At 41.8% G+C, this 25,429-nt stretch overlaps 1 protein-coding gene across 3 annotated transcripts in view; it reads right to left on the bottom strand.

Annotated features, from left to right (window-relative positions):
* The window catches only part of grm2b (glutamate receptor, metabotropic 2b), a 58,634-nt gene extending 34,236 nt beyond the window's left edge, over window positions 1-24,398 (bottom strand). The window contains exons 1-2 of one of the 3 annotated variants that reach the window (XM_014167804.3): window positions 23,725-24,398; window positions 7,779-8,423 (exon numbers count right to left, since the gene is read on the bottom strand). In XM_014167804.3, the coding sequence (XP_014023279.1) occupies window positions 7,779-8,294 (516 nt within the window). In that variant the 5' untranslated portion in view covers window positions 8,295-8,423; window positions 23,725-24,398. Of the gene's footprint in view, window positions 1-7,778; window positions 9,315-23,724 lie in introns of those variants that run through there. The other 2 variants (XM_082967614.1, XM_014167806.3) reach the window with 2 other exon arrangements.
* Between the last annotated feature and the right edge of the window lie 1,031 nt (window positions 24,399-25,429).

Here is a 25,429-nt window from a genome sequence, read left to right on the forward strand (position 1 = left end):
TCACTCTCTTTCTTGGTCAAATAGCCCTTACACAGCCTGCAGGAGTGTTGGGTGATTGTCCTGTTGAAAAACAAATGATGGTCCCACCATGCCCAAACCAGATGGGATGGCGTATTGCTGCAGAATGCAGTGGTAGCCATGCTGGTTAATTGTGCCTTGAATTAAAATCACAGACAGTGTCACCAGCAAAGCACCCCCACACCTCCTCCTCCATGCTTCACGGTGGGAAATACAAATGCAATGCAGAGATAATCCGTTCACCCACACCGCATCACACAAAGACACGGTGGTTGGAAACAAAAATCTCCAATTTGGATTCCAGACCAAAGGACACATTTCCACCGGTCTAATGTCCATTGTTCATGTTTCTTGCCCCAAGCAAGTCTCTTCTTCTTATTGGTGTCCTTTAGTAGTGGTTTCTTTGCAGCAATTTGACCATGAAGGCCTGATTCACACAGTCTCCTCTGAACTGTTGATGAGCTGCAATTTGAGAGAATGCCAAGAGTGTGCAAAGATGTCATCAAGGCAAAGAGTGGCTATTTGAAGAATCTCAAATATAAAATATATTTTGATTTGTGTAACACTTTTTTGTTACAACATGACTACATATGTGTTATTTCATAGTTTTGATGTCTTCACAAAGAAAAACCCATGAATGAGTGAGTGTTCTAAAACTTCTGACCGGTATTGTACCTCCGGAGGTGGTCAGGAAGATCTAATCACAATCAGCTCACAATGCATATTGTGCTTCTCTCCACCTGTCGACAAATGTGGGCACAATCAGAATGTGGACAAGATCTGGACAACTGACGCATGTTAGAACCAGGTATAAACGGGCCTCCTGTCATCAGTGATGCTTCGCCCCAAGTCTCATCCAGATGGCCATACAACCTTTTCACATCAGTGTGAGAAAAACCAGCTAATCTATACGGAATGATGCTATGCCATGTGCTCTCTGTTTGAGTGTCCTGTTATAGCCTATGGATACATCCCAAATGGAACCCTTTTCCCTATATAGCGCACTACTTTTAATAGGGCTCTGGTCAAAAGTAGTGCACTATAAAGGGAATAGGGAATTCCATTTGGGATGCAAAATGGGCTTTTATTCTGGGCGGTGAATGACTGCGTAATAGCACAAACAGAAGGCCAGCACATCACACAACCTCCTCTCAGGCAGCAGTTGGCACCAGTGACAGGCATCCAGGCTGAGGCAGCATCGCTGCATCTTCCCCCCCACCCCTAGTCAGGTGGACAGGTCTGTGCCAAGATTCTGTGTTTCTATGTGGCCCTGTTGCACCCCACAGATGGGAAAAGCAAAGCTGTTCCTCTGAAGGATGCAGGCAGCAACACAGAATTGAATAACATTCTAAATGAGTGTTATATTGGATCTCTACGGGCAGAGCTCTCCAGTGGTGTCATTTCAAATCAAATCAAATCAAAACCAAATCAAATTTTATTTGTCACATGCGCCGAATACAATAGGTGTAGACCTTCCAGTGAAATGCTTACTTACAAGCCCTTAACCAACAATGCAGTTTCAAGAAAATACCTACAAAAAAGTAAGAGATAAGAATAACAAATGATTAAAGAGCAGCAGCAAAAATAACAATAGCAGGGCTATATACAGGGGGTACCAGTACAGATTCAATGTGCGGAGGCACCGGTGTTGAGATAATTGAGGTAATATAGTTATTTAAGTGACTATGCATAGATAATAGAGTAGCAGCAGCGTTCCGAGGGGGGGGGGGGGGGGGGCAATGCAAATAGTCTGGGTAGCCATTTGATTAGCTCTTCAGGAGTCTTCTGGCTTGAGGGTAGAAGCTATTTAGGAGCCTCTTGGACCTCGACTCGGCACTCCGGTACCGCGGTAGCAGAGAGAACAGTCTATGACTGGGGTGGCTGGAGTCTTTGACAATTTTTAGGGTCTTTCTCTGGCACCACCTGTTATAGAGGTCCTGGATGGCAGGAAGCTTGGCCCCAGTGATGTACTGGGCGGTATGCACTACCCTCTGTAGTGCCTTGCGGTCGGAGGCTGAGCAGTTGCCATACCAGGCAGGGATGCAACCCGTCAGGATGCTCTCGATGGTGCAGTTGTAAAACCTTTTGAGGATCTGAGGACCCATGCCAAATCTTTTCAGTCTCCTGAGAGGGAATAGGTTTTGTTGTGCCCACTTCACAACCTTCTTGGTGGGCTTGGACCATGTTAGTTTGTTGGTGATGTGGACGCCAAGGAACTTGAAGCTCTCAACCTGCTCCACTACACCCCCGTCGATGAGAATGGGAACGTGCTTGGTTCTCCTTTTCCTGTAGTCCAAAATCATCTCCTTTGTCTTGATCACATTGAGGGAGAGGTTGTTGTCCTTGCACCACATGGTCTCATCGTTGTCGGTGATCAGTCCTACCACTGTTGTGTCATCAGCAAACTTAATGATAGTGTTGGAGTCGTGCCTGGCCGTGCAGTCATGAGTGAACAGGGAGTACAGGAGGGGACTGAGCACGCACCCCTGGGGGGCCCCCATGTTGAGGATCAGCGTGACAGATGTGTTGTTGCCTACCCTTACCACCTAGGGGCGGCCCTTCAGGAAGTCCAGGATCCAGTTGCAGAGGGAGGTGTTTAGTCCCAGGGTCCTTAGCTTAGTGATGAGCTTTGAGGGCAATATGGTGTTGAACGCTGCGCTGTAGTCAATTAATAGCATTCTCACATAGGTGTTACTTTTGTCCAGGTGAAAGGGCAATGTGTAGTACAATAGAGATTGCATCATCTGTGGATCTGTTGGTGCGGTATGCAAATTGGAGTGGGTCTATGGTTTCTGGGATAATGGTGTTGATGTGAGCCATGAACAGCCTTTCGAAGCATTTCATGGCTACAGAAATGAGTGCTACCTTAGTGTTCTTGGGCACAGGGACTATGGTGGTCTGCTTGAAATATGTTGGTATTACAGAGAGGATGAAAATGTCAGTGAAGACACTTGCCAGTTGGTCAGTGCAAGCTCGAAGTACAAGTCCTGGTAATCCGTCTAGCCCTGCGGCCTTGTGAATGTTGACCTGTTTAAGGGTCTTACTCACATTGGCTGCGGAGAGTGTGATCACACAGTTGTCCGGAACAGCTAATGCTCTCATGCATGTTTCAGTGTTACTTGCCTCGAAGCGATTATAGAAGTTATTTAGCTCGTCTGGTAAACTCGTGTCAATAGGCAGCTTTCGGCTGTGCTTCCCTTTGTAGTCTGTAATAGTTTGCAGGCCCTGCCACATCCGACAAGCGTCAGAACCGGTATAGTACGATTCGATCTTAATCCTGTATTGCCGCTTTGTCTGTTTGATGGTTCGTCGGAGGACATAGCGGCATTTCTTACAAGCTTCCGGGTTAGAGTTCCGCTCCTTGAAAGCAGCAGCTCTACCCTTTAGCTCAGTGCGAATGTTGCCTGTAATCCATGGCTTCTGGTTGGGGTATCTACGTACAGTAACTGTGGGGATTAGGTCTTCCATGCACTTATTGATAAACCCAGTGACTGATGTGGTGTACTCCTCAATGCCATCAGAAAAATCCCGGAACATATTCCAGTTTGTGCTAGCATCTGCTTCATCTGACCACTTTTTTATAGACTGAGTCACTGGTGCTTCCTGCTTTAATTTTTGCTTGTAAGCAGGAATCAGGAGGATAGAATTATGGTCAGATTTGCCAAATGGAGGGCGAGGGAGAGCTTTGTACGTGTCTCTGTGTGTGGAGTAAAGGTGGCCTAGAATTTTTGTTCCCTCTGGTTGCACATTTAACATGCTGATAGAAATGAGGTAAAACTGATTTAAGTTTCCCTGCATTAAAGTCCCCGGCTAGTATGAGTGCCACCTCTGAATTAACGTTTTCCTGTTTGCTTATGGCGGTATACAGCTCAATGAGTGTGGTTTTAGTGCCAGCATCGGTCTATGGTGGTATGTAGACAGCTACGAAAAATACAGATGAAAACTCTCTAGGTAGATAGTGTAGTCTGCAGCTTATCATGAGATACTCTACCTCAGTCGAGCAAAACCTTGAGACTTCCTTAGATATCGTGCACCAGCTGTTGTTTACATAAATGCATAGGCCCCCGCCCCGTGTCTTACCAGAGGCTGCTGTTCTGTCTTGCCGATAGAGTGTATGTTCTTAATGTCGTCGTTCAGCCACGACTCGGTGAAACATAAGATATTACAGTTTTTAATGTCCCGTTGGTAGGATAAACGTGCTTTAAGTTCGTTCCATTTATTTTCCAGCGATTGAACGTTAGCTAGCAAGACGGAAGGCAAGGGCAGATTAACCACTCGTCGCCTGATCCTCACAATGCACCCTGATCTCTTTCCGCAAAATCTTGTTTCCTTCTCCAGCGAATGACGGGGATCTGGGCCTGTTCGGGTGTCTGTATTATATCCCTCCCATCCGACTCATTGAAGAAGTACTCTTCGTTCAGTTTGAGGAAAGCAATCGCAGTTCTAATGTCCAGAAGCTCTTTTCGGTCATAAGTGAAGGTAGCAGTAACATTACGTACAAAAGAAGATACGAACAACGTGAAGAAAAAAAATAGCATGGTTGGTTAAGAGCCGATAAGACTGCAGCCTTCCCCTCCGGCACCATCACTAACCCCCACTGGCCCTGGTGGCGTCCATCTCACACACTATACTTTGCCTCTGATTCTGTGGCACAGTGGGACAAACTGGGTAAGCATAAACACATATACAAACATCTCTGCCTCTGATTCTGTGGCCCGTTGGACAAACTGGGTAAGCATAAACACATATACACACATCTCTGCCTCTGAGACACAGTGGGACTGAGTATGTAAGCAGCCGCCCTCCTTCTGACAAAACTCACCACAGGTTCCTCAGTCATCACTACTCAAAAAGGAGTGAGGCAATGAAAGTAACCTGGAAGTATACGGCCACTGCCAACAGAACATTGAACCCCAATTACATTATGACAGTACTGTAAGCATGTATTCTAATTCTAATCCATATGGAAACACTCAAAAGCTCAGTTTTTTCCAAAACCTTTATGTGTGACCGTCTAGTAAAGTGTCCCTCTCTGTCACCCTTTCTCACACACGGTGAAGTATCCACTTCCTTTCAACTCTCCTGTCACTGACTGTCACTGACCACAAAAGGGGCCGGGGATCCATAAAGCTCTACTCTCTCATTAGGGAGGCTTTGTGTTCACTGCTGCCTCAATTGACTAGACTGGAGTGTATAATGCAATCCCTGCTGTGTTGTCTGGTGTTTCTCTAAGTACCACACTGAGAGGTATAGACCGGAATGCACTATACGTAGACACTGAACACAAGCATAAATTAGATCTTAAAAGTTAGAAAAAGAATACAGAATAAAATAAAAGAATGCAGTCGCTGGAAACAGTCACTGATCCTGTCATTTTACACAGTTTTTTTTATGGAGGATGTCATTATGAATGATCTTTTCAGGATAACTTAATGACTTCATGAGCAGACGCTTTATCATTCGTTAAGCAAATAGAAACTACTGATCTGACAGAGAGTCATCTATCAAGGGATTTGTTATAACGTCCAGTTAAGACTTGTCATTTAGTGCTTGCTAGGAAGCATGGCAGAAGTGAATACTTTACTTGATAAATCACTCCAGAAGTAACTTGTCGTGGACTACGTCTGCTTCCCAAATAGCACCACTTTCCCTATGTAGTGCACTACTTCTGACTAGAGCCCTATAGGCCCTGGACAAAAGTAGTGCACTACATCGGGAAAAGGGTGACATTTGGGAAGCAAACTATGTTTCACCAAGGCTTGGCACTTTACAAAAGCCTCCCCATGAAGTCACAGCTCATAAGTGTGATCATATTGTGATCTGATCCGTACATGTTTTGACTGGCATGGTGCTGATGGATTCTGTAGCAGACATGCTGCAACACTCCATGATGACACGTTCTGTCTGTGGGATCACTTCATCATAAGCAATACACACACGCCCACATGCACAAACATGCACTCAAACACATACACACGCATGCACACTGTACACACACACACACACACACACACACACACACACACACACACACACACACACACACACACACACACACACACACACACACACACACACACACACACACACACACACACACACACACACACACCTCTCTATCAGCCCCATCGTTGACATGATCAATAACTAACAACATCCCTCCCAGTGTAACGCCCCGTCTGAATTACACAATTATTCACGCTGGCCTCCTATACGCCTAGTGTATCATGGGTAATACAGTAGCCTAAACACTGGGAGTGGAGAACAGGCATTAATTAAGTAGCTACGTCTCTGACTCCATGTCGCCGCAGGCTCCTCTTCATAGGTGTGGAGAAAGGTCAGCGTTCCCCGCGTTGCAGACGGGAAGTTATCGTGCTGACAATGTGACGGAGGTCCCTGTGAATGAATGCCGTGGCGGAGGAGAGCTTTAAACACCTACTGCAGGCAGCTACTGCAAGCCTCCCAGATTGATAATTATTCCAGCCCGACCACAGCCAAACAAATCTGTTAAAGCTGGAGCTAGAGGAATGTTCCTATGGCTCAGCGGAGGTAGGCAGCTTGGTGGGGATAGGATGCCATCCACTTCTGGTAACTGTTTTCTTCTTCTTTTTTCAATTTTTTTCTATTTATTTTTTATATTAAAAGTTCCTATTCAACGAGACAGACAGCATCTCAAAGACATAGTGTACACACTTATAGACACAGCAACCCACTCAAACATAAACACACACACAATCAAGCACACACATAGGCACACATGCACGCACACACACACAAACAAATGCAGTATGTGGAGTACTAACTAATGGAGAGGAACACGATAACATCTTAGCTGGAATCAATTAGTTAGAGAGCTTTGATTTGTCAGCGAGAGCTGAGAGCTCTATTCAATCTCTCTGTTTCAGTTCCATTTCTCTGGAAACCTGAATACTGATCAATGTCAGCATCAACATCCTGTTAGCAACACGTCTCTACCAGCACGTCTCACATATATCTACCAGTTTGCGACAGCAGGACAATAATCTTGCAGCAACAGGAATTGTGAATTAATTATATTATTAATTATGTGGATTATAATTCATGGCCATTTTTTGTAGGGGTTGATACATTTTTTTAATTTTTACATTTTTTTGTATTTGTGTTGTTTGATACATTTTGTTTGTTTGATACATTTTGTGTTAGTGCAAATCAAGTCTGACATTTTAAAGTGGAAATTACAAACTTTAGAAGCCTTTCTAAACCTCAAATACACTGCAAATTTGCATTCCCTGCTTTGCAGGAAAATTCTCAGCAACAAAAGAATGATCAAATTAAGATCCTACATCTGTATGCAGGCATAGGCACAGAAAAAAAAATCACCTCCAGATACCTAATGTGCAAATGAATAATTCTGTGTGGCTAACAGGTAAAAAGACTGCATATCTGCATTGTCCAAGGCTTGTTTTGGAATCTGTGATGACTGAAAGAACCTGAACAAAACTTAGTCGTCCTATCTGCTGGTTGGTACGGATAGCCTACCTTACGGTCGGTCAACTGTTTGTAATGTGTCATATATTAGGCATAATCAAAAAATCACATTGTATGTGGATTCATTCATAGTATGAATCACAAAAATATGACACAAAGGGGACACCTTAGACTGCTATGGGTGAGATGTGAGTCGACAAGATGTAAAAGTACCTGTGTGGACCATAGACTGTATAGAAATAACTGGACACAGTCATAACCAGCTAATGAATAGATTTCTATGAGAAACGTACCTGGATAGACACATCACTGTAGGAGCCCCCAATGACTCCAGATATGGCCAAAGGGACGTCATCCTGGATGGGGTTGGATCCATCTGGGCAGATGAACCCCGGCTCATGCACCTTGGTGAGGGAGGCTCGTACGAACTCCAGGCTTTGCTCCAGAGCATAGGTGTCCTTAGAGCAGGTGTCTAGGATGTGGGCTCCCAGCCTGAGACCAGGCAGCAGCCGCTCGTCCGCGTTGATCTCATCCAGCGCTAACAGCATCGCCTCCAGTCTCTGGATCCCTCTCTGCTCGTTGATCTTCCCACAGTCCTCCGCCACCTCGCCCTTCTCATGCACCGGAAACAGACCGCCGATCACCAGGTCCCCATCGATGGTGATCTCCCTCTTGGTGGAAGGAGGGAATCTGTTGTTAGGGCTGGGCAGGGCCTCTGGGACGAGCAAGTCAAAGAGGAGTAGGTGGAGGGACCACCATGGGGCAGCCTTGGCCCAGAGCCCGGGGCAGAGGAGGCCGGAGGTGGGCATGGTCAGGTCAGGTAGCTGAGGTCAGTGTGGTGGGTGGTGGGTTTAGGAGTGGGACACAGGAGGTTCTTACAGGGGCTGGGGCTGGGTGAGGTGGATCGCTCTAGAGCTCTCTCTCGACACTCGTGGCATCTTGGTTACTCGTTGCAAGTGGAGGAGAGAAGATGGAACAATATATCATTACTGATGTTACAGTGCATCAATATTGTGGTATTTCAGTCATAAAAGTAATTGATTCACATTTGTAATTCAAATAGTATTTCTGCCCCCTTTAAAATAAAAGAATATAATTTATTCCAAACTATCACAGATGCTATTTGCTCCTATTTCACATGGGAGGAGGGTGTGAACATCCAGACTTTCCTCTCTACCTCCAGTCCAGTTTAAGGTGTAAAGGGACTAGATGGCTTCATTTTCCCCATCAATCTTTCAACAACCTTTAAAGGTTGCTTTACAGCCCTTCTATAAGTGCTCTCTATCTTAAAGACTGGCTACTGGCGGTCGTGGCTCTCGGCGCATTCCTCAAGCAGCACTTCATCCCAGCAACTTGTCTTGGGCAACACAACCAGACTGTCAGCCATCTCAACAGATGAGTGTGTGTCACCCTTCCTCGGCAAGCCACTGTGTGTGTGTGTGTGTGTGTGTGTGTGTGTGAGTGAGTGAGTGAGTGAGTGAGTGAGTGAGTGAGTGAGTGAGTGAGTGAGTGAGTGAGTGAGTGAGTGAGTGAGTGAGTGAGTGAGTGAGTGAGTGAGTGAGTGATTGCATGCATGTTGGAGACAAGAAGGACTGTATTATTTTACTACTCTGCATGGATTTCCCAGCACCCCAATCTACTGCCCTCTAGCTCTAAGACATTTAAATACCTTAATTCTCCCATTTTTTGTATCTCTCTCTCTCTCTCTCTCTCTTACACACACACACACAGTCTCTGTCTGTCTGTCTGTCTGTCTGTCTGTCTGTCTGTCTGTCTGTCTGTCTGTCTGTCTGTCTGTCTGTCTGTCTGTCTGTCTGTCTGTCTGTCTGTCTGTCTGTCTGTCTGTCTGTCTGTCTGTCTGTCTGTCTGTCTGTCTGTCTGTCTGTCTGTCTGTCTGTCTGTCTGTCTGTCTGTCTGTCTGTCTGTCTGTCTGTCTGTCTGTCTGTCTGTCCCATCTCACTCTCTTTCTACTATGTTGCTCATAATGTTGCTTCGGTTAAAGGACCGCTGGTTAATGAGGTCCCTGTTAGTCTTATAGTCTTGTATGCGTCTTAAATGGCACCATATTCCCTATATAGTGTGCTACTTTTGAACAGGGCCCATAGGGCACTGGTCAGAAATAGTGGACTATGTAGGAAATAAGGTGCCATTTGGATGCACAACTTGTAATCTGTCCTTTATAATGCTCACTGAGCATGTTAACCTTTCCATGTGTTTGTGCCCTTCATTAAAATATGATAGAAATTCAAATTCTGGGCAGTCCAATTGATCATCTATGTGTGTCATTTCTTGATAGATATCACACCCTTAAAGTCTTGCCTCACTACCCAGACTCCTTGCTCTGACCAAACTCTACGCCACGCCCATGGACGTTAGTTTCTTCTAAGCAATGAGTACCTCCCCAACGCTTCACAGAATGCGGACACATTGAGACCATCTGATTGGTCCAGAAACCGATGGGTTGGGCCAGAGCTACAACACACGTGGGTAAAGTGGCGGTTTGAATATGTCTCATTGGCTTTGATACTCTGATTGGTTATAGACGATCCAATCGCTGATGACTTTGTTTTGTACAACGCCCCTCGTCACCACAAACGACTTCAATGATGGCAATCTCAGACTGAAGAATGTAGCGAGCATAGAGCAGTGGAATAATTTAGTTTGAGTCGTCAGAATATGCATTTTCCACAGGTTTATTGATTGTATTTCTTAGCAATAGCAGTTGGAAAGCCTCTGTTCTTAAAAAAAAGGTCAGAACATTTACAGTGGTCATAGCCTACTTCAAGTGAAGCTAATCGAAGACGAATCGGTAATGAAAAAGCTGAATCAAATATTTACAGTACAGCATCATGGAGTATGAACCATATTACCCAAGAACTATCATCAGCTTGCCGTGCCTTACAAAGAGATATTCTCACACTTGGAAGGGCTCTCTTCTTCGCTAACTGAGGTTGCCATGGAAACATTGTGGGTAAAAAAAGAGGATGGTGGTATTGGTGGTGGGGGGAGGGGTAGTGGGCAGTTTGACAAGAGTGTTGCTGAAATAAATTCTCACCATGTTGAGGTTATATATCTGGTATATTAGGGGTTGAAAGTATATTTTGATTGGAGGTACAGGGAGAGGGAGAGAGAGACAAGGAGAGGGAGAAAGAGAGAGAGAGAGAGTGCTACATGGGTTTGTCAAACAAAGCAATGAAGCATTTGTAATGAATAGGAAAATATATTGAGAGAATATTATCTTGATATTCACAAATAGACGTTCAGGATATAAATTAATGACCATTTAATAGAGACTCAACTGTGAGCAAAAGAAAGATGATAGCAGGCTCCCTGTATAGGATTTAAAGGTGTGTGTCCTAAATGGCATCCTATTTCTTATAGTGCACTACTTTTGACCAGGGCCTATAGGGAATAGTGTGCCATTTGGGACGCAAGCACAGTAGTGATCAACACGATATCAACAACAAACAATCAATTTACACTAAGGAAGCATATAAGGAAGTGGTCTGACACATACACCACTTTCTATTGTGAATTCTATTTCACAATCAACATTCAATTTCAAACTATGATTGATCATCGGAGAACTTTCTGGAGGAAAGCTGAGGTAATCAGTCACATTAGCTGCTGGATACCACCTCTTCACTGATGGGAGATAGTAGCGAGAGCTGTTGGTTGAAGGTGTGGCTGGGCTTTCAATCAACCATCTCACTCATAGGGGAGAGTGGGGTGAAGTTGAGCAAAAGGGGTAAATTCAATTGAGCCACCCTTGTTTCTTGGAAACCATACACAAATTGAATGATTTGACCAAATATTTAGGAATAAGTCATCATTTCATGGAGTCTGTGAAGGATGAAACCACATGGAAAAAGTGGTAAGCAGGTTAAAACCTGTTAGGGCTAGGGGGCAGTATTGACACGGCTGGATAAAAAACATACCCGATTTAATCTGGTTACCACTCCTACCCAGTAACTAGAATATGCATATACTTATTACATATGGATAGAAAACACCCTAAAGTTTCTAAAACTGTTTGAATGGTGTCTGTGAGTATAACAGAACTCAAATGGCAGGTCAAAACCTGAGAGATTCCTTTACAGGAAGTGGCCTGTCTGACCATTTCTTGAACTTCTTTTCCATCTCTATCTTTTACTAAGGATCTCTGCTCTAACGTGACACTTCCCACGTCTTCCATAGGCTCTCAGAGCCCGGGAAAAAACAGAATGTCGTCATTCCAGCCCCAGGCTGAAACACATTATCGCCTTTCTCAAGTGGCCGATCAAGGGACTCTGGGCTTATGCGCGTGACCCGACCGCCCCCGCCTTTGTGATTTTTTCCTCTGTTTGCCGAAAAGGAGATTCCCTGTCGGAATATTATCGCTTTTCTACGAGAAAAATGGCGTAAAAATTGATTTTAAACAGCGGTTGACATGCTTCGAAGTACGGTAATGGAATATTTAGAATTTTATTGTCACGAATTGCGCCATGCGCGCGACACTTCTTTACCATTTCGGATAGTGTCTGGAACGCACGAACAAAACGCCGCTATTCGGATATAACGATGGATTATTTTGGACCAAACCAACATTTGTTATTGAAGTAGCAGACCTGGGAGTGCATTCTGACAAAGACAACAAAAGGTAATCAAACTTTTATAATAGTAAATATGATTATGGTGAGTGCTAAACTTGCCGGGTGTCTAAATAGCGAGCCCGTGATGCCTGGGCTATGTACTTAGAATATTGCAAAATGTGCTTTCACCAAAAAGCTATTTTAAAATCGGACATATCGAGTGCATAGAGGAGATCTGTATCTATAATTCTTAAAATAATTGTTATGCTTTTTGTGAACGTTTATCGTGAGTAATTTAGTAAAATGTTAGCGAATTCCCCGGAAGTTTGCGGGGGGTATGCTAGTTCTGAACGTCACATGCTAATGTAAAAAGCTGGTTTTTGATATAAATATGAACTTGATTGAACAAAACATGCATGTATTGTATAACATAATGTCCTAGGGTTGTCATCTGATGAAGATCATCAAAGGTGAGTGCTGCATTTAGCTGTCTTCTGGGTTTTGGTGACATTATATGCTGGCTTGAAAAATGGGTGTCTGATTATTTCTGGCTTGGTACTCTGCTGACATAATCTAATGTTTTGCTTTCGTTGTAAAGCCTTTTTGAAATCGGACAGTGTGGTTAGATTAACGAGAGTCTTGTCTTTAAATAGCTGTAAAATAGTCATATGTTTGAGAAATTTAAGTAATAGGATTTTTAAGGTTTTGAAAATCGCGCCACAGGCTTAAAGTGGTTGTTGAGTAGGTGGGACCCAAGCGTCCCACCTAGCCCATAGAGGTTAAATGAATTTATTGTTAGAGGTTTCATGATGCTTGTATCTAAACCAAAGTACATACTTTTAAGATTGTTCTATACATCAGTTGGGGTCTCTGTAGGCTTCAATATGAGGTTCTTAACCTAGCATGAACGTGCATCCTTGTAGCTGGGTGGGCTAATATAGTCAAAATGTTTGCGTTGGGGTAAGTTGAGCCAATGGCTATGGGGTAAGTTGAGCTAATGGTTGAGCCAATGGCAAGTTGAGCATATTAAAGTGTTTTCTTCCCAGGCATAATGCAAAGCATTATCGCTGGGATATGAGGTAAAGTAATAACAGGGCCTGGCCTATGTTAAAAAAATTTGTTAAGCCTGTATTAAAAGATGCTTAAAAATATAAAAAGACAAAACACGATTGGGATTGTGTTGAATTGTGTTCCGGAAATAAAGATAGACATGTTTTATTTTTAAATACCGTAGTGGTAATATTTAATTCTGTACAGAAATGTGTATGCAACTTAACTTACCCTGTCCTGCAGATCAACTTAACCCATACCTGGGTTGAGACCACTTTTTTGGACAAGCTAACCTTTTGCTGTCAGAACAGCCTCAATTCCTCAGGGCATGGACTCAACAAGGTGTCAAAAGTGTTCCACAGGGATGCTGGCCCATGTTGACTCCAATGCTTACCACAGTTGTGGCAAGTTGGCTGGATGTCCTTTGGGTGGTGGACAATTCTTGATACATACGGGAAACTGTTGAGAGTGAAAAACCCAGCAGCAATGCAGTTCTTGACACTCACCGGTGCACCTGGCACCTACTACCATGCCCCGTTCAAAGGCATTTAAATATTTTGTCTTGCCCATTCACCCTCTGAATGGCACACATACTGTACACAATCTATGTCTCAATTGTCTCAAGGCTTAAAAATCATTATTTAACCTGTTTCCTCCCCTTCATCTACACTTATTGAAGTGGATTTAACAAGTGACATCAGTAAGGGATCATAGCTTTCACCTGGACTCACCTGGTCAGTCTATGTTATGTTTTGTATATCAGTGTATATGTAAATATATTTGTTAGAAAGAATACTATATTTCCCTTAAAGGAGTGATGCTGAATGTAAAAAAGGGCTCAACTTACCCCACTCTCCCCTACATGCTGTTGCTGAACCTTACCCGGTTATAAATACATAATTTCAACCAGTTTTGCAGTTGAATTGATGTCCTGTCGACCAGTTTTGTTCACTGGTATAGGCTATAAGGGTACTGATGTTTATCAACTTTGCCTAGCTCTGATCCATTGTAGTAGACATTATAGAGAAGTTCATGTAACACTGTTTGTCATGAAAAACTTCTTAATCTTAAACATTTTCTAAATAACGTAGTGCAGTACACTGTGTAATGTTAAACTTCCCTATAAAAGTACTTTGTATTTCGTAGTACAGAGGAAATGTGCCCACCTACTCCTCTAGCTAGGCTAAAGTTAGTAATAACTTATCGTCACAGTGTGAATATGTAACATATATAATTTCCTGTCACTCTTCCTGTGTGTGGCCCTGGTGCGTGCGTACGTGTGTGATAGTGTTCAGCCACACCCCAGCAGCAGACACAGCAACAGACAATGAAGAAAATTAGCCAGAACAAGTACAATGATTGCTGCTGAATATGTCATCTCTACAGAAACTCACCACTATGTAAGGGATAATCAATGAGGGGCTATGCGTTCTATGGAAAATAATGAATGAAAGGTGTTCCACAACGCGCTAGCAGAGAATGCATAGAGCCCCGAGTTGATTATCCCTTTATACCATGGCTATAATTTAACTAATTTGCTCCTAGAAATGTATTCATTTGCTGGTAGAAATTTGTTCAAAACCCACTGAAGTAGCTACCAAGTTTACAAGATAGCTACAGTAGTTGCCTTGGTATCCAAACAAACAGACGTTAGCTAACCAAACCATCAGTCCTAGGTTGCTATTATAAAAATTGAATTCAACAATGCCAATAGTGTTTTCGATTCAATTTTTGCTTTCAAAAGCAGTTTGAATATAGAACATGTGGGGTGTCTGCGTAGCCTAGTGGTTAGAATGTTGGACTAGTAACCATTAGGTTGCAAGTTCAAATCCCTGAGCTGACAAGGCAGGGAACATTGTTCCTAATGTTCCTGGCCGTCATTGAAAATAAGAATTTGTTCTTAACTGACTTGCCTGGTTAAATGAAGGTAAAAAAAAAAGTACAAATAAACTATAGCCATTGAATTCTACAATGCTGATATAACATGCATTATTGGAAAATAATGCATGCTCTAAAATGCCCTTCAAGCCAATGAGATATGAATATTAAACAATGCAAAATAAATTCCAAATATATAAATGTCTGTATAAACTGGGCGGTTTGAGCACTGAATGCTGATTGGCTGACAGCCGTGGTATATCAGACCGTATACCACAGGTATGACAAAACATTTATTTTTACTGCTCTAATTACGTTAGTAACCAGTTTAAAAGAGCAATAAGGCACCTCGTGGTTTGTGGTATATGGCAAATGCGTCGTGCCTACGAAAAGCCCTTAGCCGTGGTATATTGGCCATATACCACACCCCCTCGTGCCTTATTGCTTAAGTAGGCTGTTGGATACAGAGAACATATGGTGCATTGATAAAACCTTTTCTCGACTGAAACTGTCTGTGCAACATTTTCAAGACAGTGATCCACGCTCAATCAAAAGAGTGTAAGGAGGACACTTACAATGTCCAAAACTTCATACACAACCATGCTACTCTTGTCCAAATCTACTGTCCATTTTATCCTTCTTAAATGTTGTATAGCTCTTTAGACCTGTCAAGGCAAAACCAGACATGTTGTTTAGTATAGTGTAGTGTAATGTAATGTACTGTAATGTAATGTAGTGGAGCAGTGTAGTGGAGCAGGTGTTTAGCATGGCTATATATTTGTATTTATTAAGGTTCCCCATTAGCTGCTGCCAATTTAAAATATTACATGACATTACATTTCATAACACTTTTCACAACACATTAAGTGTGTGCCCTCAGGCCACTACTCTACTACCACATATCTACAATACAAAATCCATGTGTAGGAAGGGAAAGGGGGATACCTAGTCAGTTGTACAACTGAATGCATTCAACTGAAATGTGTCTTCCGCATTTAACCCAACCCCTCTGAATCAGAGAGGTGCGGGGGGCTGCCTTAATCAACATCCATGTCTTCGGCGCCTGGGGAACAGTGGGTTAACTGCTTTACCCAGGGGCAGAACGACAGATATTTACCTTGTCAGCTCGGGGATTCGATTGTGTGTAGAATGCGTGTCTTATCATGTGTATGTGTAAGCATGTGTCTGTGCCTGTGTGTGTGTGTCTCTTCACAGTCCTCGCTGTTCCATAGGTGTTTTTTTATCTGTTTTTTAAATCTGATTCTACTGCTTGCATCAGTTACCTAATGAGGAATAGAGTTCAATGTAGCCATGGCTCTACGTAGTACTGTGTGCCTCCCATAGTCTGTTCTAGACTTTGGGATTGTGAAGAGACCTTTGGTGGCATGTCTTGTGGGGTGTGCATGGGTGTCTGAGCTGTGTGCTAGTAGTTAAACAGACAGCTCGGTGCATTCAGCATGTCAATACTTCTTACAAAAACAAGTAGTGATGAAGTCAATCTCTCCTCTCCTTTGAGCCATAAGAGATTTACATGCATATTATTAATGTTAGCTCTCCATGTACATTTAATCGTGCTGCCCTGTTCTGAGCCAATTGTAATTTTCTTAAGTCCCTCTTTGTGGCACCTGACCACTTGTCTGGACAGTAGTCCAAGCGTGAGAAAACTAGGGCCTGTAGGACCTGCCTTATTGATAGTGTTGTTAAAGAAGGCAGAGTAGTGTTTTATTATAGACAGACTTCTCCCCATCTTAGCTACATGTTAGCAACATGTTTTGACGTGACAGTTTACAATCCAGGTTACTCCAAGCAGTTTAGTCTCCTCAACTTGTTGAATTTCCACATTACTCATTACAAGATTAAGTTGAGGTTTAGGGTTTAGTGAATGATTTGTCCCAAATAGAATGCTTTTAGTTTTAGAAATCCTGTATTTAGGACTAACTTATTTCTAGCCACCCATTCTGAAACTGACTGCAGCTCTTTGTTAAGTGTTGCAGTCATGTCAGTCGCTATAGTAGCTGACGTGTATAGTGTTGAGTCATCCTTATTCATAGACACACTGGCTTTACTCAAAGCCAGTGGCATGTCGTTAGTAAAGATTGATAAAAAGTAAGGGGCCTAGACAGCTACCCTGAGGAATTCATGATTCTACCTGGATTATGTTGGAGAGGCTTCCATTAAAGAACACCCTCTGTTTATCCACAATATAGCAGGGGGTGTAAAGCCATAAAACATATGTTTTTCCAGCAGCAGACTATGACCAATAATGTCAAAAGCCGCACTGAAGTCTAACAAAACAGCTCCCACAATCTTTTTATTATCAATTTCTCTCAGCCATGCATGTTGAATGTCCTTCCCTATAAGCGTGCTGAAAGTCTGTTGTCAATTTGTTTACTGTAAAATAGCATTGTATCTGGTCAAACAATTTTTTCCAAACATTTACTAAGGGTAGGTAACAGGCTGATTGGTCCGCTATTTGAGACAGTTAAGGGGGATTTACTATTATTGGGTTGCGTAATGACTTTTGCTTCCCTCCAGGTCTGAGGGCACACACTTTCTTGTAGGCTTAGATTAAAGATATGGCAAGTAAGAGTGGCAATATCGTCCGCTATTGCCCTCAGTATTTTTCCATCCCTTTCCAGGTGGGTTATCATTGTTGATAGACAACAATAATTTTTTCACCTCTTCCACACTCACGGAAATCAAACTTACAATGCTTGTCTTTCATAATTTGGTCAGTTATACTTGGATGTGTAGTATAAGCATTTGTTGCTGGCATGTCATGCCTAAATTTGCTAATCTTGCTGATGAAAAAATCATTAACGTACTTGGCAATATCAGTGGGTTTTGTGATGAATGAGCCATCTGATTCAATATATGATGGAGTTTGCCTTATTGCCCAAAATTTCATTTAAGGTGATTCAAATCTTTTTACTACCATTCTTTATATAATTTATCTTTGTTTCATTGTATAGTTTCTTCTTCTTTGTGATTGGCATGGTGAGATCATGAAGCCTACATATATGTCAACCAGATCCTTCTTCCTGCCTCATATTGTGCATTCCAATAATATCTCCTTTCTCTAGAAGTGTGTACTTCTTCACTTACCTTCATAAATTTGAAGGATATGGCTGGTATATGACAACTCCCTCTAGCCAATGCCTAACACCAATCCAATGCTTAAAACTGTGTGGGGAGTAGTGAACAAGATTATTGGGACTAACCCACAGTCTTCCAGCATGAGCTACGGGGTCCAGGTGACCCAAAACAGTTTTATTGATGTTAGAAATCGAATCATCACACTCGACTGTCTCTTGGACCAGATGGGTTCGGTGGGGGCTCTCAATTCGCCGAGCCCATCAGAGAATGGGAGTTTAATGGACGAATCAGTGCCAAGCAGGAAGATCAAGAAGGGACAGGAACTAGGCCAAGGTAAGGTCTAAGGACTGACTGGCATAGATGCTAAACGTCTCCTAAAGATATAGCATGCTGATACAAGATTGTGGAGCAATCAGATACCTTTAATTTGGCTCAGTTATACAACATTTTGATCCAAGAGTGGATTTTTGTCTGGTGATAGCTAACAAAGTGCTACCACAAATCCCCCAGGTGTGTTGAAGAGTGTGTTGAAGAGATTTGGGGACACACAAGCTTGAAGATTGGAGGTAGGCAGATATATCAAATTATATTAGTGACAATATTATGGAAACATTTGCCACTTAGCAGAGGCCATACTTATCATTTTCCTGAAACAGGAGATAGAAAACAGACAGAGGAGATAGATAACAGACAGAGAAAACCAAGAGTAATTTGACGTGATTTGGAGCTGCTGCTACGACTGTCGACGCTCGCTCAGCCTCCTCTTAGTTCTTAGGTATCTTCTATCAGGCCTTGATCACATTAAATCTGGCTCGTGGCAGAATCGGCCGTCACGATTGCACTCGGCAGCCAAGAGAGCCGCTTTCTCCCTACCCAGCTGTCTCTGCACAATTATTCCCTGTGAAACAGGAGTTCAAAAAGAGAAAACAGTGTGCCTTGCTCCGCTTTGAACCCTCAGCTAGCCAGATAGCACACACATACAGTACCCACCCCACACCAGCCTCACATCACATGCATGGAAAAGCTGTTTGTCTCTCCAACTCAGATCACTCTAGCAACATAAGCTACATTAGTCAACCGCCTCCAATACAATGTGCCTCTCTCTTGGATCCAAATAACAACCAACAATTGAGTGACTAAGTACAGTTGTTGCTTTGAGCATGTGTTTCAACCAAACACAGGTCTTGAAGATCATACAGATGACAGTTGGTACAGTATAGTTCACTGGCTTCAACTGTACAAAGAGTCCCAATTAAGCTTCTGTTCGCATCAACTGTGGGCAGCAGAAGCTTGTGAATACATTGATGTAGAACAGTCTAGAATAGATTCTACTGTGCTGGACATTCAGGTCAAATAGATTGCAGCTTGTCATCTTGGTAAATGGTGCATGATGGCACCTTCATATGGACGGTGATGTATAATTTCTATGTTTTTATTTATTGAACCTTTATTTATCCAGGCGAGTCGTTTAAGAACAAATGATTATGTCCTCTTGGAAGATAATGGTGTGTGGCACCTTTACATGGGTGTTGATGTCCTTTTGGTAAAAAGAGCATGGCATCTTCATATGAACCTTAATGTTATCTTGGAGCATGACACCTTCATTAGTTGGTAGATGTCCCCATGCTGTGTCAAGTGGCACCCTGATCAGGTGATGAGATGTCAGACAGCAGCCAGTGTTGATAGGACTGACCCCACCTCCTTAACGGACCTGAACACCATCATACAACACATGGTGGAGCCAGAAGGAGCCTAAGCCTTGTTAACCCCCAGACAGAGAGCCCAGCTGCTCAAGGCACTACTCAAATATAGCCTTCATAGATTAAATATGTCTGATTTTGTCTATCATAACATTGGTAATATAATGGGTATTACCATTGGTATGAGTATGATTGGCCGGTGTGAGTATACTAAGTATTATATAGTCATTGGTTTAAGTATGATTGATGCACAGTCTGTAATGTTAAAAATAATGGCATAATTTGTTTTAACATTTCAATGAAGAAACAATTAAACAATTCATGCTAAGATGGATATAAATATTTAATACATAATACATACAGTACCTTCAGAAATAAATCATACCCCTTGACTTATTCCACATTTTGTTTGGTTACAGACAGAATTCAAAATTGATTAAATTGATGTTATTACTCACCCATCTACACACAATACCCCATAATGACAAAGTGAAAACATGTTTTTAGAAATGTTCGATAATTTATTGAAAATGAAGTACAGAAATATCAAATTGACATAAGTATTAACACCCCTCAAAGTCAATACTTTGTAGAAGCACCTTTGGCAGCGATTACAGCTGTCAGTCTTTCTGGGTCTCTAAGAGCTTCGCACACATGGATTGTACAATATTTTAACATTTTCTTTAAAAAAAATCCTCAAGCTCTATCCAGTTGGTTTTTGATCATTGCTAGACAGCCGTTTTCAAGTCTTGACATATATTTTCAAAACTGTAACTAGGCCACTCAGAAACATTCAATGTCGCCTTGGTAAGCTACTCTAGTGTATATTTGGCCTTGTGTTTTAGGTTATTGTCCCACTGAAAGGTGAATTTGTCTCCTAGTGTCTGTTGGAAAGCAGACCAGGTTTTCCTCTAGGATTTTGACTGTGCTTAGCTCTATTCCATTTCTTTTTATCCTAAAACACTACCTAGTCCTTGCCGATGACAAGCATACCCATAACATAATGCAGCCACCACCATGCTTGAAAATATGAATAGTGGTACTCAGTGACGTGTTGTGTTGGACTTGCCCCAAACATAATGCTTTGTATTCAGGACATAAAAGTTAATTTCTTTGCCACATTTTTTGCAGTTTTACTTTAGTGCCTTATTGCAAAAAAGATGTATATTTTGTACAGGCTTCTTCATTTTCACTCTGTAATTACGTTAAGTATTGTGGAGTAACTACAATGTTGTTGATCCATCCTCAGTTTTTTCCTATGGAAAACCTCCCTGGTCTTTGTGGTTGGATCTGTGTTTGAAATGCACTGCTCAACTGAGGGACCTTACAGATAAATGTATGTGTGGGGTACAGAGATTATTTAGTCATTCAAAAATTATGTTAAACACTATTATTGCACATAGTGAGTCCGTGCAATTTATTATGTGACTTGTTAAGCAAATCTTTACTTCTGCATTTATTTAGGCTTGCCATAACAAAGGGGATGAATACTTATTGACTCAAACATTTCAGGTTGTCATTTTTTATTAATTTGTAAAAAAAATTATAATCTAAAAACATAATTCCACTTAGACATTATGAGGTAATGTGTGTAGGCCAGTGACGCAGAATCGACAACAACATGTGGAAAAAGGCAAGGGGTGTGAATACTTTCTGACGGTAACAATCACTCACCCCCTAAAACAACAATAGACACCTTGTGTTGATGAATGGGAATAACACCTGTAATCATAAGGCGATAACACTTCTTATTCTAGACAGATAAGCTTAAAGGTGGAATCTATTTGTCAATGGGAAATAATCATGATTTAGATTTACCCATGTGATACAGCACCTTTCCAGCTTTCTTATCTCTCCAAGTGACTAGTTATGTCTCAGTGCTCCATTTCATCTCTCAATCCAAACACACGCATACACAAAAAAAATGCAGGTCAATTCCATTTTTCCTCAAAATGAGCCAAAATGTTAACTTCCAAATCCTTCCCGCGACACTCATCTCTGCGTTGCTAGGGAATTTTCACCAGCACAGTGTGAGAATGCCCATGACTCAATGGGCTTCAAAATGAACTCAAAAAGTTCCGCGGCTGAATCCAACTCTGATAGGTACTTCAGATTTCAAGTAGCTCTCACACGGGGACATTCAGAAGGCCAACTGGTGTTTTTTTGTGAATGTATCAAAAAGCTGCACTCCATAAACAGAAGCCTATTCAAACCAAATTGTGTGATTGAATAGCCATTGTAGGCTACAATATAGTGCAATAGTGACTGCGTGTCAAATTCACACAGAAGGGTTTTGGGCTCAATCCAAAAAGAAGTCCTCCAACAAGGACCTACTTTCAGTGGGGTGATAAGAGGCTTTTGACTCTTTCTACATGAAATGAATGGGGCTATTGGTGCTGTATAGTGAGAAGAGACACAACACACAATGGGTGTCACTTCAAAAAAGGAAGGAAGGTATTTTGAAGGTGTTTCATGAAGAGGAATGGAGCTCAATAAAATGAATCCCATTTACATATGCCTATAGAGGATCTATGTCAGTGTCTGAGGAGAGTAAAAGCTGTCCTTCAGCAGATTTCCCTAAATCAATCATTCCACAATAATGTCATATTGCTCATGACAATAATTTCTGTTGCATACATGTACATTTGAATTTAGTGAAGTGATGTTCAAGAGGAAATCATACATTTGGACAAATTATAAGACCTAGGCAAGCGTACTCAAATCATCACGCTCAAAAGCTTGCCCTGTGAAATCAGCAGAAAGTAATTTGGCGCAAACCTCCAACACGCCGGTTGGTCATTTCGACCGACGAACGGTTCGTTTTATATATGGAAATAACACCTACGGAAAAGCTTCCTATGCATTCTCTCGAAACCAGAGGAAATAATTCCCTTTCATTTAGATGATGACAGAAATAACAGAGAGGACAGAGGTAGTGGCCTACAGCTAGATGAGAAACCAGACAAAATCCAATTAGCCTCAGCAACATATTAAAGTCAAATCCTACGTGTTCACCACATACTGTTATCTAACAACATATTAATATAGTGCCTGTTGCTACCCTATGGTGACCTATAGGCCTACCTTTTCTGCGTTACATTTTAGAACAGATATCTGACGTCTCATGCAGTGTGGTTATTATTGTTTGGCACAGGCAGTTTTTTTTTGTGTGTTCATTGATTGGCATATTTCTCTGTTTGTAGGCTACCGCCTGCATCTCCAGCTCAGCACTCAATAAAATAAAAATACAATTCCCTGCTCTAAAGACCAACTTATCATCATAACTCTTAAATATTTGCGTCGTAAACCTGTGTGTAATTTCTATATAGCCTACCGGTGTGCAATAACTTGGCTATAATTAAGTAATAAACAATGGACCGTCTAAGAATATTTCATTTAAAAAAATATACTGTTTTAAGTAATTATTCTGACCTGTCACACTTTGTATTAGACAATGTGCCTGTAGAACAATAGAGCCTTGACTCCAGTGGGAGTGGCAGTTACATGTGCCTGTGTTTATTAACAATTGATTAAAAAATATATTCAAACAGCTTGTAAATTCATAATCTTTCTTAGAATAGAAAACAGTCTATGTGTAGGCTATTTCCATAAATTGCATAATGTTGCCATATAGCATAGGGCTAGAATGCGTAAACCTACATTGATATGGTGGTAAAATAAACAGCCATTTGTGCCAAGACAGTCAGCTACAGACCGTAGCTATCCTGTTCTTTATTCCCTGTATTCATAACAATCCACATGTTGTAATAGCGCTGTTATCATTAGACTATCATGTATTGTAGGCTATAGAGATGTAGAAAGAGCATTAAATAATGTGCGTGTAAGCAATGCGTCAGATCATGCTATATAGATGCAAAAGTATTTGTGATCAAACTGGCGCGCTGTGAGTAGCCTAGCCTAAAACAGGAGAGTTAATTTCTTACCTGGTAGCATTTATTAAAATCTTGTCGTAGCCTTATCAAGACTTCGAGGTTCAGTCATCCGATCCCACCAAAATGATGACCCTTCAAGTCCCTTCTTTCCAAAGTTGTGTGGACCTATGACTTTTGAAATAGTATAAGAACTTTTAAGACAAATTGAGTCCGGAAGTCGGGAAACCTCGCGCGTCGGTCTCCCAGGTGGAGCAGGTGGGAACTGTCCTTGGTTCTGAAATCGAGTTCAGATTGACACGGGTAGCAAATTCCTCTACGTTGTTGACCACATAGTTGTGATCAAAGTTACACGTGCCGAGTGTATATAGTAGGCTACTATGACTTTAAACGGACAGACCGACCAGAGTAGATAGTCAAGTAGGCCTATACAGTTACATAATTCAAAATGTTCCTAAATCTCTCGGCAAGCGCTCTTCAAAACCACGAAGCATTATGCTGTGTAAAATATTCTAAAGCTTAGAAATCTCATTAGCAAATGTACACATCACGCGCCATTTAATAATACGATTATAACATTCTTGCCTATTGTGTCACTTCGAATGAAATACCTTCATAGCAGAGCGAGGGAGAGAGAGATCCTTCTATGCGCTGGAGTTCATCAGGATCAACTTAGAAACAGGCACACACCCTGACTATTGAGGACAGTGGACACGCGATGTTAATAATCTTCAGCTCAGACCAACCTCTCTGCTTTGTAGTCTCAGACGCAAGTTGCTTGGTGTGTAGCAGTTGTGCTTGGAATGCAGGTTGCAGTCTGTTATTACTATTCATAAATACTAGTTGTACATTTATATACAGTACAAGTCAAAAGTTTGGTACTGTTTTCTACTATTTTACTATTTTCTACATTATAGAATAATAGTGGAGACATTAAAAATATGAAATAACTCATATGGAATCATGTAGTAACCAAAAAAGTGTTAAAAAATGTAAATATATTTTGTATTCTTCAAAGTAGCCACCCTTTGCCTTGATAACAGCTTTGCACACTCTTGGCATTCTCTCAACCAGCTTCATGAGGAATGCTTTTCCAGGTGAAAGGAGTTCCCACATATGCTGAGCACTTGTTGGCTTCTTTTCCTTCACTCTGCGGTCCAACTCATCCCAAACCATCTCAATTCGGTTGAAGTCGGGTGATTGTGGAGGCCAGGTCATCTGACGCAGCACCATCACTCTCCTTCTTGGTGAAATAGCCCTTACACAAACCTGGAGGTGTGTTTTGGGTCATTGTCCTTTTGAAAAATAAATGCCAGTCCCACTAAGCGCAAACCAGATGGGATGGCGTATCGGTGCAGAATGCTGTGGTAGCCATGCTGGTTAAGTGTGCCTTGAATTAAAAAAATCTCAAATTTGGACTCATCAGACCAAAGGTCAGATTTCCACGAGTCTAATGTCCATTGCTCATGTTTCTTGGCCCAAGCAACTCTCTTCTTATCATTGGTGTCCTTTAGTAGTGCTTTCTCTGCAACAATTCAACCATGAAGGCTTGATTCACGCAGTCTATGTTGATATACGTCTGTTACTTGAACTCTGTGAAGCATTTATTTGGGCTGCAATCAGAGGTGCAGATAACTCTAATGAATTTATCCTCTGCAGCAGAGGTAATTCTGGGTCTTCCTTTCCTGTGGCGGTCATCACGAGAGCTAGTTTCATCATAGTGCTTGATGGTTTTTGCGACTGCACTTGAAGACATTTT

Source organism: Salmo salar, chromosome 22 (genome assembly GCF_965601325.2).
Source record: "Salmo salar chromosome 22, fSalSal1, whole genome shotgun sequence".
NCBI classification, from domain to species: domain Eukaryota; kingdom Metazoa; phylum Chordata; class Actinopteri; order Salmoniformes; family Salmonidae; genus Salmo; species Salmo salar.